Source organism: Cryptomeria japonica, chromosome 1 (assembly GCF_030272615.1).
Source record: "Cryptomeria japonica chromosome 1, Sugi_1.0, whole genome shotgun sequence".
NCBI classification, from domain to species: domain Eukaryota; kingdom Viridiplantae; phylum Streptophyta; class Pinopsida; order Cupressales; family Cupressaceae; genus Cryptomeria; species Cryptomeria japonica.
The window spans coordinates 125,114,005-125,130,805 of record NC_081405.1 but is presented as its reverse complement, the minus strand read 5'-3'; the positions used below and the strand labels follow the sequence as shown (position 1 = coordinate 125,130,805).

Sequence of the window (16,801 nt, the reverse complement as noted above, 5' to 3'; positions counted from 1 at the left end):
AAAGACAATTACTTGAGTATTCTTCCTTAGAATAAGATGGGTTTGAAGATATAATATTTTAGTGGGAAAAATTCAACTAAAATGAGATGAGTTATGGAGACTTGGCTATTCTAGTAGAAAAAAGTGACTAGTGAGGAACAACTAAAGTTTTGATTTTCTTAGTGTTAGAACCAAGATCATTTGGTAGAATATTTGCACCAATTGGGCTAAGAGTGATGAACAATTACACATCCTACAATTTTATACAATTAAAAGTATGGAAACAAAGAAATAGATGATAAATAAATGAAATAACCTATAATAATATAGAATATATATACTTATCATAAGTTGTATATAAATAGTGCAAAGTTGAATAACCACCTCCCATAAAATTGGCACGAAAAATCCAAGCAAGAAAAGGGACTTAAAAGGAAAAATTATGTATGCTTATCTCCATAAAATGAAAAAATCATGTAAGATAATATGTTATCATATGTTTCCATTTCTCGCCAAGATGGGGATAGAGAGGAGAAGAAAATTCTAAAAGATAAAAAGACAAAGGAGTACGGAAAATAAACATTGGGCCCTCGCTGATCCCTAGGGAACTTCAGATGAGTGAAAAACTGTCCTCTTCTTGGAAGATTCATTTGAAGCTTACAACATCTTATGCAAAGAAAGTTTTCTTGTTGCAAGAGAAGTGTCATTTATAAGCAATCCCTTCGAGTGCATCGTAGAATTGACAAATGGTTACAATCGAATCATAACCTGTGTGGGTTAAAATACTTGGGTAACGTCAATCAACAATGAATATTCAGATTAGCATTTAATGACTTGTACAGTAATAACCTCATGAATGGGTGCCCCATTTATTAGCTTTAGCATTTATCTTTGGCTGATTGAGTTTGGGAAGGGTCATTGGACGGTGTTCCAGGTTTCAGACACCCAACACCCGATTGTTGTTCTCCATAGCTATTCAAACACAAGGGATTCTTCTCATCTGTATCAGCAGGCTGAAGTTGAATGTTTAGGAACTTTAAATCAGTGCATGGCACATCGTCACTGCAAGCCAAATTAACTGGAGTGTCCACGTAAGTGCCTGTGACTTTCTCGTAAGTGACGTCTGATATAAATACCGCTGAGGTTTGATTACTGCAAGTCTTATCGTCACAGTAAAATTGATTGATATCAATGGGCACTTGTACGTTGGAAACCTGTATGTTGGAAAAGGATACGCTTTTCACCTGCCCAGCTCCTCCCTGTAGTTAAAGTAGACATGAATAACATGATGATTGATATCTAGGGCTACAATTTTACAGTGGGTAAACCTATAGAAAGTTTGAAAATGGATTTTTTAACAGACCTGCCAGGTTTTGATCCGGACTCCGTTGGAAGCATCGTGGATGTTGCTGTCATAGACGCTCACATTGGAAACACAGGCCTTCGTTCCATCTTTCCCAAGTCCTCCAATACTGATGTCAATTACATAAAACAAGCTTGTTATGTTACTGAAGTTAATTAAAAGAAAAATAAATAGCTAGTGAGATTGAAAAGAGTACCTCACACCGTGACCAGGGCCACAGTTGATGTTGTGAATGCGGATGGCAGAGGAACCTGTTTGTATTGACACGCAGTCATCTCCTGTTCGTTCAATCATCAAACATGTTTGTTATAGACATTGACAAAATGAAAAAATTGAAAAGATTATTAGGAATCCTACTGTGTATACCTACCGCATGCTATAGATGAATGATGTATTTCAACGTCTTCAGAATTCTCGAGATGGATTCCGTCTGTGTTTGGGCTATTTGCAGGAGAGGAGATTGTGACGTTAGCTACTGCAACAAAATTGCAACTGTCAAACTTAAGATGGCATTGAGGACTGTTTTGTATGGTAATGCCTTGCACGCTCACGTCATAGCTTCCATAGAATCGCAATGCCTGCCCAGATTTCGAATTACATATCAGCGTGGTCCATTGCTTATATTGAAGCACTAGAAAGTGTTTATAAACGAATAGTATTTCTAATTTTGCAGTACAAGCTAGTTTAGAATTTGAAAGGAAAACTAGAGGGAAACAGAGATTTCCCTGTCATGGCTCACCGTTGGCCTCACACTTGGTAAACTGCTTCCCCCATTGCTGCTATCCTGAAACATACAAAATTCCAACGTCTTTTGAATGGGTAGCCATGGAGTACGTAATATTACAAACAGATTCAAAATTAAGATTTACCTTCCACCACGCTGCCCCTTGTCCATCAAAAGTGCCCTTGCCGGCGATAGTAATACCGTTGAGTTTCTTGAAATTTATCCATTCCAACGGTTTAGATGCCCACGTCCCTGAATTCACTGGTGCGATAACACTTCCATCAACCTGGTCAATTAAAAAAAAATCATTTGACTTATTTTTTCGTTTCTCTTTTGAATACTAATAGCATGTCGTTATATAAGTACCATACCTGGAGTACAATGTTCGATTTGCAGGGTCCCAAGAAAGTGACAGGCCCAACGAGAAAGCGATAGTCAGCAGGAATGTGTAGTATAGCCGAGTCGTTGTTGCAGGCTGCTTGCCAGGCTGCCAGAAATGCCTGTTTCATCCACAACCCATATCAAAATTCAATTTACATTTGTTAATAAGGCCAAGTAAGTGGCCAGCATATCGATATGGAGCACATGAGCTAAGCATTTGAATAGATAGAAATATGACCTTGGTGTCATCTGTCACACCATCGCCCTTGGCACCCAATGTTGTAACGTCCACCACGTTTGAAGCAATTAACATTCTACGAAGCAGAGCTTTGTTTCTGATTGCTCTTACTCCCGGACACTTATCTTTCACACCAAGCACAACTAATACCATAACAAACATAACATAAATCTTTCTGGTGGAAGACATTTTCTTTTGTGTTTGAAACTCTACACAATGGACAGCACAAAGCTATGTGCAGAAAAAATGCTCCTCCAGTTTGGTTTATATAAACATAGGAGAGATGGAAAGATAAACAAAAAAATCGCAGAATTAAGAGAGAGAGAGAGAACTCCCCGAATGTTATCCTACCATGTGCAAATGCACCATTCACGGATTACTATTCTTTGATTTTCCAACCTATTACTGTTTCTAATAGATGCCAATTCTCTACCACATGAGGAAAATCCCATATTAAAGTCACAACACAAAATATTAAAGTCACAACACAAAGTCATAAGTAAAAATGTTTCTAGAAAAGTACGCGTAATTTAAGCGACGTGTTTATCGATTACGATATCTTCTAAGTCTGAATAAACGAATAATTAATCATCATCACATGGCGACAAGCAAGGCCTCAAACATTGGCATACTGATTTTGTGGAAAAAACTAACAAATGTGATCGAAAACAGTAGAAACGCAGTTCATAGGCATTCATGTCAATCCTACACAAGTTAAGTTCGTTATAACTGTTGAGACTCTGAGAATTCGTCAAAGTTTACTTAGCGAATTGCAAAAGAAAATACAAGCCCTTGCCCAATCATGGAGGCAAGTTTATGTTCAGTTTATGGTTCAGTCAGCGTGATGTGATCATGAATCTATAATTTGAAAAAAAAAATGTGGAGCTATGTTTGTGTAAGCTTTAAGAAATCATGATTTTTTTAATCTGCGTCATCATTAACTAGACAGAAAAATGTGACAATGGGCTCTACACATTTGAAAGTTTGTGGAAAATAATGTAATGAGTAATTCTGCTCCGAGGGAAAAAACTGCCCTGTTTATTCCAAAAGCATACTGGACCATTTCAAAGCCTACCAGCAAAATCGCTCATTTAGTGACTTTTGAAGCATCCTGGCTTTCTACGTTTTACTTTAGTTCTTTGAAGTATCACAAACAATGTGGATTTTGCCACACGTTCAAATGGTCAATAATTTAATTTGGTTCTTGTAATTTAGTTCATTTCATTAAGAGTTGGAGGAATTATAACTAGATTTCTTTGTTGTGGAAATGTGAACTCGTGGAAGAAAATTATATTTTAGTACAAATTAGTTGTGAATGAACAAGAGAAAGGATAGAATTGTATTTAATAAAGATACATTTTATTGTCTTGTTTTACAATTTTTTTTGCTTCTCTTTTGATACATGTTCATATGTTTCATAACTCAAAACTCTAAGATACCTCAATGAAGTCTTGTGACCCAACACTACCTTCATACACATTTTATCAACAATATCTAATATAAGAGACCTATCAATTAGTTAGCCAGCAATGGCAACAACTTTATACTAAAAGTTTTGTTCTAAACAAACACCACTTAGCATACTCCTAGCCTTCTCCATTAATGTCTTGTTCATTCTTTTTGCAACTCTATTCAACTATGGAGAATACAAAGATACTTTATTTTACAATACCACAATCTTTATGGAATCTATCAAAATTGTTTGATTAAAATTTCATACCATTGTTAGCTCTTAAACATTTTATTTTCCTTTTAGAGTATAACTCATCCATTGCTTTAAATTCTTTAAATTGACTGAAAACCTTATATTTACTCTTTAGAACATATGCCCATGTCTTTCTACTATGATCATCATTAAACAAAACATAAAATATGAATTTTCCAATGAAAAAATAATTTGTATGACCAAACAAACCAAAATGAATAAGATCCAACATGCCACAATAATTAGGAGAACTTTACGCCACAATATTTATGAGAACTTGAGTAAAATTGAGCATTGTTTGTTTTGCATTAATGAATGCTCATAGTAATTAGAATCAAGATTAATATCAATGAAACCTTCAACAATGTTTTTATTTCTAAATTTCGTTAGACCTTTTTCTCTAATGTGACCAAATCTGTGGATAATTTTGATTAAAGAAAATAGCACACTTGGGTACCTAGAATACATGACCATCTATTGAAGGTGAAACTCTCACCTTGTCCAAAGAATTATCCATAGACTTTATTTTCATAGAAGTACTATATTACTTAATAGTGCATGCATCAAGCTTATACAATGTGCCAAATCTAGCACCTCTAGTAGTCACTATAGCACCTTTTTTTTGCAAATCAATAGATGTGTAAAATATCATTAATTCCTTTAATTCTAACATGATGAAAAACAATTCTAAATTTACCATGGTCAATAATATTTAAATAAGAATCTTTAGCCAAGTACACCTTACATCCATTAAATTATTTATTTTCAAAAAAATAATCTCTATTAGAGGTCATATGAAAAGATGCACCTAACTCAATTAAATATGAATCATTACCTACATGAGTGGCCAAACCTATGATGAATGTATCACCATCTTACTTCTTATACTTGTAATTAAAATAAATTTTCTCTTCTTCTTCTTTTCTTCTTTGAACACCTTACAAAATAGTGTAGGCTTACCATAGTTTCAACAAATAAATTTTGGCTTTCCAAGATATTTGGCTCTCCCCTTGGACTTAGATTTATGAGGCTTCTCATTCTTCTTGTATTTTTTCCCTAATTCTTTTATAAAAATTTAGGGCCTCATTAGCATTGATCGATACCTTCCTCATCTCCTTAGAAGCGAAGAACCCATATCATTTTTACTCTTCAAGATAATAGAAGTACTCCCAATAGCCTTAACAAAAAATCCCAAGAATCAAGCAAAGAATAAAGGAAGATCTAATCTTTTTTATATTCATCCATTATGAAACCAATTAATGTCAAGATATACCAATATATTAAATGATTCTAAGTATTTTTTAATTTATCCACCATCTTCCATTCTCAAGGAATATAATTTTTCCTTAAGAAAATCTTATTCACTAAATATTTCGTTTCATACATCTCACCAAGTTTCTTACATGACTTCTTTATAGAGGAATCTCCATGGACATTTGATTAAAATAGAGTCTATGAGTCACAATATCATTAGAACCTTGACTTTACAATCCATAACAACATATTGAATAGCCAAAGTAGCATCTACAAGACCTATAATATTTTCATCAATAGCATCCCACATATCTTAATATATTAAAAAATTATCCATCTTCAACTTTCACATATCAAATTTTCTACCAAAAAACTTCACCAACTCTATTCTCTCTAATGATTTTAGGATTGCAAAGTAACTTTTGCACAAGTTTTCACTCAAAATTAGGTTAGTTCAAAAAAATACACTGGACAACTAAAACCAAAGGCAATCAAGCTTTAATGCCACTCGTAAGGAAATTAAGCCAACCAAACGACTTCTTATACTAATTTTGAGAGAAGGGTTATGCAAAAAAAATTAAATCTTTTAAAACAGTTACAAAATAAAATTTAAAAATAAACATAAATATCATGTATACCACAACACAATGATTTAGATGGGGATAGCCTTTACGAGAGAAAAACTCCACACTCCAACATCCACCCAATATTATTTAGAAATCATAATATTATAGATTACCTATAGAGAAAGCTTCATATAGGATTATGACCAACCAAATATCCAAAGAAATTTCAATACCTATAGGACTCTTGCACACAACTTCCATGTCATCTACCTAGTATATACAAGACACAATAAATGAAACCATCTACTAGTATTAAAAAATCATAAGCTAAAACCACCCTAAAAATGGTGCCCAATCTTATCTTTAGTTAAAGATACCCTATGACATGTTGAAAAAATCACACCAACACATGTAACACCCTCTTATAGATCATTTCTATCTCCAACACTTTTTTACATCTTTCATTTCAAGATCCCCAATGTTCAAAGGTAATAACTTTTGATTTGGAAGTCTAATTGATGAACCATTTGAACTGAAAAAATTATTGAAAGTTCTCTAATAACTAGCTACACTAGTTACGGCCACTTTCAAGCCCAAAAAATTCCTCTGAGACCTTCAAAGTTGACTTTGAAATTTTTAAAAATGGAAACTTTAATATCTTCAAATTCAAAGAAGATCTTATAATTAGATTTATCAACATGCATATTTAGCTAATTTGTAGGTTTAGGTAAAAATTTGGACCAATCCATGCACAAATTTAAAATTAATATAAATAGTAACCTTGTGTAATTACAAGGTTGAGAACCATTTTTTCCAATAGACCAATGATGTTGGATATGAAAAAATTTCTGATGGTTCAACATTCATATATTTTGAAGGATTTACAATCGTCAATGGCAATAATAGATGAGATTTTGTAATGATAGATGATTTTATAAGGATAATTTTGGATATTTGGGTGTTGATAGTGAATACGTGGTGAATGGCTTCAAGCTACTTTATAAAATATGTAGTGGTTGTGATAATGAAGTTATGTCCATTGGATGAGGGAGAATGAATCTTGTTTACTATGTCAAGTCCCCATTGGGAGAAGGAGCAAGGATTTATGAGAGGTTGTAGATCTTGTTAATGTACATGGATGAGGTATGCATGTTGCTAACATGTAAGGTATAATTTGACATATTGGCAAGCATCATTATTCATAATGAGCTAATAATATCTCATCCTGAGAAGCTTCTTATATAGCACTATTTCAATAGTATCCACCCTAAAATACCATAATGGACCTACTAAACTATAATATTGGCCTCTATTGTGTTTCAAAAATGCAATTAGAAGCCATATTATTCTCAATGATAAAATGTCTCCAATGAGGGTTAAATGATAGGTACATTGGATAGAAGAATAGAATTGGTGACATGTTAGATTAGGTGGAAGGCTTTGGTTATTGAGATAGTTGTAGATGTCATGGTATCATGGTGACTCGAGTCTAATAATTTTACAAACAAGATCATATTTTAGATAATCTCACTTAGTGTTTTTTTGTAAGCTTGTTTAATAAAACAAAGCACATGAGAAAATATTAATATTTTATTGGATTGAACATCTATCATCAATTACATATGTGATAACAAGAAGCATGAGTTTGAATTTGTAGCTACATGGTTCTCATTTTCTTTTTCACATGGAGGACTACAACTAAGTTGTTGGATCCTTAAATTTGTAAGTGTGAACTTGTAATATTATTCTCGAGATAATATATTAAGTTGTGTAGATTCCTTTGGAGGATTGGTTTTCTATGAAATGGTTTTCCATATGTATAACTAGTGTTATATTATGGATGTGCTTTTTTATTCTCTTATGTTATTTGTCTTGTAACAAATATCTAGAATTGGTATGTTTTTCCTATGATTTCTATTCAACTCCATGAATATGTTGTACATAATGGTCCCATTATCATCTTTGCATGGCTTCATGCTTGCATTGATCATGGTGATCGAATCATTTATAAATAAACAAGATTATCTCATACATCATGATTCATTTACCTACTCCCAATTTTACAAGTATTTATGTGCTTTCATATATTATCAAAGACACCTCAAAATTTTCCTCATGCATCATGATTCCTTTTTCATACCCTTTTTGTCAAATGTATACCTTGTTAGAGTCAAATTGGTAAAAAAACAATATTATCTTTATACACATATCAATTCATGCATTGTCTTCTTTTTTTTAATTATAGCATAAATTTAATGTTTATGTTCAATATTTATGTTCTAGTAACTACATTTTTTATGTCAAACTAATAGAGTGTATATGTAGGTATGGAGGATGTTTCTCTATAGATACATAATGAGTTAAAATGAATCACTAATAATCTTACCTTAGATCTCTCAACTAATTAATTTCCCATATCTTAAATATTTGTCATACATTATTCACATAGTTTCGCATGCACACTAAAGATGCAATACGATGTATTAAACTGCATACCCTATAATTTTAATCCTAAAGTTTGAACACCTACTTCTAGTACTAGAATACATGTATTTTTGTAGTACCCAACTAGGTTTGTTTGGCACGCAAATGTACACTAGCCTTGATCCTATCAATCATAGTAACATAGTCCATTACTTTAGTTAGGACTCATCTTTAATTTCTTACAATTTTAGCCTTCATTGCTTGAGTTATATGTGTGGCCATATCCATTACACTTGGCCATTTATTTTCATAATTCCTATATTTCGTGCTTCCAATTATAGAGGCTACTATAGAATTTGACTACTACATCATCAACACATGTCAAAGTACTTCAAGTTGATGGGCTTGGATCTTGTCTTTATAGATAATATTAGGTTGTTATAAATAGTCAAAATTGGAATATCATAGTAGAGTTTATTTCCACAACCTTTAGAGCATTACATAAACATTACATCAACAAATTATATCTCTTGCATTTTTCATCTTTGAATTTTGTATCATTGATAATAAGGTTTGGATATCATTGAGGACATCAACAACATTCATTCTACCTTACAACAAGACCTATTGTACCTAAATTTAACATAGACCCTTATTTAGATGTATAAAAAACATAAGTACAAATTGCATTAAAATGTGACAAACCCATAATAAGGAGACCATGACACATAATATAACAAAATTCTTGAACCGCACTATGGCTACAACTTAATTATATGCCATGCTAGTTTTTTATAAAGATAATAATAGACAATAAAAGAATTAGAGGTGCTTAACAATCTATCAATTTATTATTGTTTGATTATTGAATTGAACATCCAAAATAATCGTAACGTTCACATTTATTTCCCTAAAATTATGTAGGATTTGAATATATCACGGTTTGACCTAGTCACAAAGCCAATGCGCTCATAACCCTTACAAGGAGGGAATGTAAATGTAAGGATAAAGAAAGACGAGAAGAAAGATGGAAAGAGGGGATGAACATGGTGAAAAGTAAGAGAAGGATGGAAAAAATAATTGCATGGGACCAGAACTCCAGGGACAAAGAGATTGAGAACTGCGTGCATACTATCTTACCATGTGCAAATGCACCATTCACGGATTAGTACGTTTTCAACCTTACTGTTTGTCTCCAATGCAATTTTCTACCGTTTAAAGAGCCAGCCATGGTAATGTCTTATCACCATACAGTGGCAGCATGTTTCAGGAACAAAAAAAGTTTGACAAAAGAAGGCGTAATTCAAGACCATATAAAGTAATACCATTTTCCTCCAATTGTCAACTATGAAAGCCAGGAAATAAGGATATTGTTTCTGAAGTAAGCGATGTACTTATCGATTATGAATGAAAAAATATTTAACCATTTTATCACGACAATGGAAGGCGAAAAACATTGACTTGATGATTTTGTTGACATAGTTTATGAATGTGGCCGAAAAGAGCAAAATTGTAGCGTACGTTAAAATTTTATGAATAAGTTAGTTTGGAGTCATTCGAACAACCTATGTAAGCAAGGAGTATGATGAAGTAACGCCTCTTCTATCTATCTTTCCTCTTTCTTCTTGTCGATCTTGTCTTTGATTTTGTGCTACTTTGTGAGTCTAAGTCCACGAATCATAACACTACGCTTCCTTCGAATCTACACCCTCATCGCTTTCCTCACGTCAAAACTCTAGTTTTTAGGGTGAAGACCTATAATTGCATTTGATATTCCATGTTTCTCACGCCTGGCCACCATGTTCTCCTGCAACTGTAGATGGAATGACAAAAGAACATGGAACATGGCTCGCCGTAAGGAGCACACCATAGACTGGAAAGATACCAATAACCAACATCCACATCAAGGTGCTTACCAAAGAGGCAAGTTCATCAAATGTTTTCTCCCAAACGATATATCAGATGGTTTTTTTTTATGTACAAAGAAGAAATATATTGTTTTCTCTTTAAAAGGAAGATTTCCATTCTTCATAAAACTAAATTGGGAAAGCAATCGATGGAATATAAAATTCTTCATGACCTAGGAAACGGTTAGTTTTAACGCATGTTAAATTTGATCTAGTATGCCCAAGTTATACATTAGGATGCAATTTAGGTGATCTATTGTCAAGTTAAATACTTTCAATCTTACGATTTCAATTTCCATCTAAAAGACAATTTCAAATCCAAGTAGTTAATATGAGTAAATTCACACACATAAACCTTGCGTATTGACCTTACCTTTTTAAGATAGCTACTTAGTTGGGTTAGATTAATTCAACCTTGAGTTTATGTAGAGTTAGACTTAACACAACCCTACTATTAAGTTTCAAATTGTTTGGTGTAAGGTTTGAAATTGATTAATCAATTTTTTACTTGAAAATACTCAATATTTGTATCTATTGATATCAAGTGGATCAGCTCATTTAGATTTTTCCTATTAGAAAACATTAAACTCTCATCTTGAAATATTTAGCCTTGTGAGCCTCTCCTTCAAAAAAAATCCAACCTTCAATTCTTGCCTCTTATCCAACTATCTCTTACCCCTCTCCTAATCTTCCTTCCCATTCCAAACCATCACCCCTTCTCAACGTACTACTTCATCATTCCTTCCCTATAATCTCTTCATGCCTTATCTTAAAAGTCTTGTTCTAATCTTGGTTGATCACCCTCTTAAACCCTCTAACATAGGTATGACATCCTTGATGACATTTGGTGCATGATTTGTGTAAATAGTTCAATAGTTAAGGTGAATAGGAGAAGACTTGACTCTCCCCCTTTTTGGATATTCTAGTTGATGAAGATATTTATATTCCCCATACATCCCAATCAATTATTATCTTATATCTTTTTATTTAAGAGGGATATCCATATTTTCTTGAAAGAACTAAGAAACATGGTGATGGTATGGCATCTATATGTTGGTCTTTTACAAGAAATGGATATTTGAGATTTGAGACTTGACATAGGTCTTCAACATGTCTATGAAGAAGTTCAATTCTCCATCTCAAAATGAGCTAATGGTAGTGCAAGAGTTATTTTAGACCTTTCTCCTTAGCTATTGAGATATTTAGTCCCCTTAAGTATGGTCCCCTCACAAAACCTTGTCTAGGGTCTTCTCATCATCCAAGGTCATTTAGTGGAGTTATGTTCACTTTATGCTTCCAATGAGCCTAGTGAACACACTCTTCACTATGATTTAATATGGGTGAACCTTCTCATAACTAGGTGGGTGATCAAGGGATGTACAAAAGGTTGAGCACTTATTTGACTAAATATTAAATAGCAATACCAAACTTTATTTCAACTACAATTTATCTCTTGGCTATATTTTCATAAAAAAAATTAGGTGTGTCTAACCACACTCATGGTTATTATATCTCCCAAATCCCTCATTAGTTCACTTAGTAAAAATGTAGAATAAGATTACATAATGATCCAACTAGAATCTTCCTCTTAAACCTCTCTCACATCCTCCAAGTCAACCTGTCACTTATACCTCATCTAGTTGAATCCCTTTACTACAGTTAGGATTAAGGTTCCATCTACCTTATAAATCTTATGACATGATTCCAACATCCTTGGAAAGTGTCCTAAGACACTTAGGATGTATTTAGAAAATAATAATTTGTAATATTTAATTCTCACCATTGTTTGTAATACATTCATAAGGGGTGATGGGTTACACTAGCAGCGGTAAAAGTGGGTTGTAAACACAAATATTTAATATTGCTTTCCCCACTTATGGATGTCCAAAATAAGATACTTAATGACTTAACAAAGTGAAAAAAGAGTGACCTATGGGCTTCTCAAACTAGAAGTATGGAAGAGGCAACATGTGTCTCTTGATTTCTGGTCATTTATTACATTTAATGCAATGTTTATCTTGCATGTATAGGTGTCCATGGTGGAGGGAAGGTATTGGAAGCTAAACCAATGTCTTTTCAATTTTTATGGAGGCATTCCAAGGGTTATGGTCATGAGTAATGAAGATTCATGGTTTTAAAGCTCTTGCCATTCTATAAATTCAACCTCTTGGTGTAGATTTTAGGTGTAACAAAATGTGGAATAGTTGAATGTAGATTTCTCTACAAGAATGAAGGATGGATGGGAGGCATAAGGAGGTTGTTCATATGTACATAGGTGTTGCTATGGTGGAGGTAAAGAGGAGAATGGAAGTGAATGGAGGTAAAGTTCATATGTTCATATGTACTTTTATTGTTGTTAATGCAATCTTGTCCTCTCTTCTTGGTGGAGTTTTTTCTTGCAAAGGTTTCTCCATGCCAATCATGTGTTATGTGTGGATGTTAGGTTGTTGATTTATGTCTAATTGTTGATCTAATTAATTAAAATGGGTTAGGGACGTACCATTACATATCTATAAAAAAGTGTCACCTAGGATGAATGAGAGATGCACACCTAGATAAAGGCAAAACACCAAAAAATAGAAAGGAACCACCAAGAAATATACCAAAACAAGGGATAGAACCAGCAAACAAAAACTATAATAAAACCAGCCAACCACTAAAGAAATTAAAAGATGGTCTACTAGGTAGAGGTGTTAACCTCTTGCCAATCTTTACATAGTTCTAAAACTTTATCAAAGAAAGAGATTTTTTTGTTAGAGTCCTTACTAGAGTTTGGAGCACCAAAATTTGAAGTATCTTTAACCATATAGATAGGGGGCTCCACCAAATCAGAAGGGGACAAAGCATGTCTCTTGTGCTTGACTTTCTTGTAGTCAATTTTCTCCTGAATAGACTGTAGGGAAGCTCGATTCTTCAAGACCATATTCTGACTTCTCTTTGACATCTCAATTTTTATATTAAGAATCCCCTAACTTTCCTTCAACTCCATAACAACCTTGTTCTCATTTCTTTGAGACACCTTCTTGCTACTGGGTAAAAGCACAATTTTGTGTCACACTTTTATAAAGGAAGTGGCCAACACAACTAAAATTGATTAACTTCAACCACATAAAAGTCACATTTCTAAATTGAATTTCAAAATGATGTAAACTGACCAAATATAGAAATATTAATGAAATTTATGTCTATTATTTTTTAAATTTTTTTCAAAAAAAAATTGACATTTGTTTTATATATTCAAAGACAGATTTTTTGTTGCTGAAAAATGCAGAAAAATCAGGGGTTCTAGTTGGTGTCACCAAACAAAATCAAAGTGAACTTATTTTTTTCTGATTTTAATTTTCCAAATACAAGACATATATATGCAACATTAAAAAAAAAATTGATGTATACTTTTCTCGTAATAATATTTTCAAGTCCAACATAGCTAAATTTGGTAGTTTTCATTCGGCGTCACCTTTTGTCTACTAAATTTATGATTATCAAAAAAAACATTATACCCTTTTGGAGAAGATTCTCTCATCTAGTGAAAAATATATTTTTAATATCATTTCATTTTTTTATTTTCTAATCAGTTTCTTTTTTAACTTAAAAAACCTATTCACAATGTTTAATAAATAAAAAATATTAAAATTAATCAAAATACTAAAATATATTATATGTCTAGATTCATGACTTCAAGCTCTACAAAAGGGTATTTTTTTATTTTTGTAAAAAAATATTCTACCTAAAGAGAAATTGAGCAGAAATGAAAAGTTTTAGAAATACAGACAAAATAGGTGATTTGGCTGCCACATCACCTACCACATAGGTGAGTCTGGCTGAACTCAGTCCGGCCAGACTAAGTTCGACCGAACTATTTTGAATATTTTTGAAAAATTCTAAGCTCAAGCACTCACAAATTGGGATAATGTAGTCAATAGTCTGGTCAAACTAAGTTTGGTCGAACTCTTGGCACCATTTAGATGCCACGCCAGCGACACAGGGCACCGCATGACTGGGTGGTAGTCCGATCGGACTAAGTTCGATCGGACTACCCCCAGTTAGCCCCAAGCATAATACAGCTTCATTCTTTTTCCCTAAAGTCAATATGCATTCCTTCAACTCTATCCAAATTCTCTAATTTCCCAACAATATTGCTCAAAGCTTCCCAAACCTATTCATCCTTCTCCTTCATAACCCATTTGTCCATCCTAGCATCGGCCTCAATCACAACATCCAATTTGTTAATATCCTTGATCACCACATTGAATTGTGTTAAAAGCCATTTAATCACTAGGTCCTACCTCTCAACATTTTCCTCTAGTTTCAAAACCTTTTATTCCAAGTTAAAAGGGCCAATCTTGGTGTCAGGAATCTCATGACCAAGGGGAAAGGGGGAAACCTCCTCAGAAGTTGTAGAGGACCAATTTGATTCAGAATCATTGAAGGACTTAGAATCCTCTTACACATCCTCTTCATTTGACTTCATACCTTATTATTGTCATCTTATGTTGATGTTAATCATTATTTATTGCTATTATAAGTTCACATAAGGTAGGTTTATTAAGCATGGTTAACAACTAATTTTTGGCTTTATCTAGTTTTAGTTTTTGTTGTCTTTTTGTTTGGTTTGTTGTCCTTTTTTCTATTTGACATCTTTTTCATTATGGTGAACTTTGATTGTTTATTTATTTTAGATTGTATCTCTATGGTTTTGGTTCCCTGTAAAACCCATTTTTTCCCTAATCAAAAACAACTAATTTTTGGCATCATAAAGAAGAAGGATCTAATCATGGGTTTCCCATAATTAAGGCAACTTAAATTTTGGATTTTCATATTGTTGCTATTCAACCCTTGAATCTCATCCTTTATTAATTTATTGGATATAGATTGATCTTCACAATCTTTGGTATTGAACCTGTTTATTTCCAAACAACTACCCTCCTAGATCATCTCCTAATGTGCACGTCCATATAGTTGATTGGTTCCATCTCTCATCATTCTAATCTCCCTTTAAAATTATCAACAACTCCAATCATCATGACCTTTCATTTATATATTACTTAATTTATATTTGTTATTATAAAACCAAGCCTATCATAGTTGGTTGGATTGAATGGTGGGATTAGTTTCTCACCAAATGTAATATTTTTATAAGGGATTATGGCAATAAAGCTGATTAGGATAAGCATATAACTAAGAGACCTATGTAAGGCTATCTTGTCAAAGGTACATCTATACTAGTTTTATATCCCTACTACAAGTCATTTCTTTCACTAAAAATAATATTTTAGCACATGGAGTTTAGAAAATATGAAGGGGATCCAATCTAAACTACACTTACTTCATATATGGAGATAAAGTATCCAATTTTTATTTTAACACTTTTCTAGTTTCTAGTGGATCTACCTCTCACCCTATTTAGATAATGATGTCCTTTAGCACCTTTCCTATAGATATGTTTTAATTAATTAAAGAAGGATAGGCTTGAATCTTTTACATAACTTCTTAAGAACAACTACCAAGGGTGTGGGCATTATCATCTTGCCATTCATGGCATAAAACTTTAACTTTCTCAAAAAAAGATAGTTTTTTGTTAGAATCTTTCCTAGAGGTCAGTTCTACATAATCTGGAGTAACCTTGATAGTAGAGATGAGAGGGTCTGACATCATAGAAGGAGACTCTATATGTATTTTTCTCTTTGCCTTTTTTCATTCTATCTCCTCCTAGATTGCATGTAGAGAGGCAGAACTCTTCATCGTCATTTCTTGGCTCGGAGTAGTCATCACTAGATATTTTTGTAGGTGATATTCTTTGTTATAAAATCTCTTTTCTAGAGGCTTCTGATATGATCAAATTTTAAATTACCAATGATAGTATTCTCTTCATCCTAATATGTTTAGGGGAAGTCTCTAGTATGATGGACATCTTGCATGTTTAGTCTTTTTTTTATAATCTTACATGAACAATATTTAGTACTTAATTGCTTTAGCCTCCTCTCCCCTTGAGTGGATTTCTAATAAATATATAAATGTTGATCTCTAGTACATGGTTCAAGTGTTTGAATATTTTGGCACCCCTTTTGAGATCAAGGCCCTATTTCTATATATATCAAAAAGATTCCTGTAAAAGTTTAAGAAAAATATATTAGATAAACTTATAGGTTCCTTTTATTGATTAGCATTTTTCAAGTTATTGAGATATTAATTAATAAGAATGTGTATCTTTCATCTTATTAGCTTCCTTTTGAGGCTTTCTACAATCTATTTTGTGATAT

The 16,801-nt window shown here is 32.9% G+C and overlaps 1 protein-coding gene across 1 annotated transcript; it reads right to left on the bottom strand.

Moving 5' to 3' along the window:
• Positions 1-485: 485 nt before the first annotated feature.
• LOC131026690 (polygalacturonase At1g48100) lies at positions 486-2,902 on the bottom strand. The gene is made up of 8 exons (XM_057956625.2): positions 2,686-2,902; positions 2,438-2,566; positions 2,212-2,352; positions 2,082-2,126; positions 1,713-1,920; positions 1,539-1,620; positions 1,343-1,451; positions 486-1,238 (listed from the first exon to the last, which is right to left on the bottom strand). Exons 1-8 carry the CDS (start codon positions 2,872-2,874, stop codon positions 858-860), a joined length of 1,284 nt encoding a protein of 427 aa, XP_057812608.2. The 5' UTR covers positions 2,875-2,902; the 3' UTR covers positions 486-857.
• Between the last annotated feature and the right edge of the window lie 13,899 nt (positions 2,903-16,801).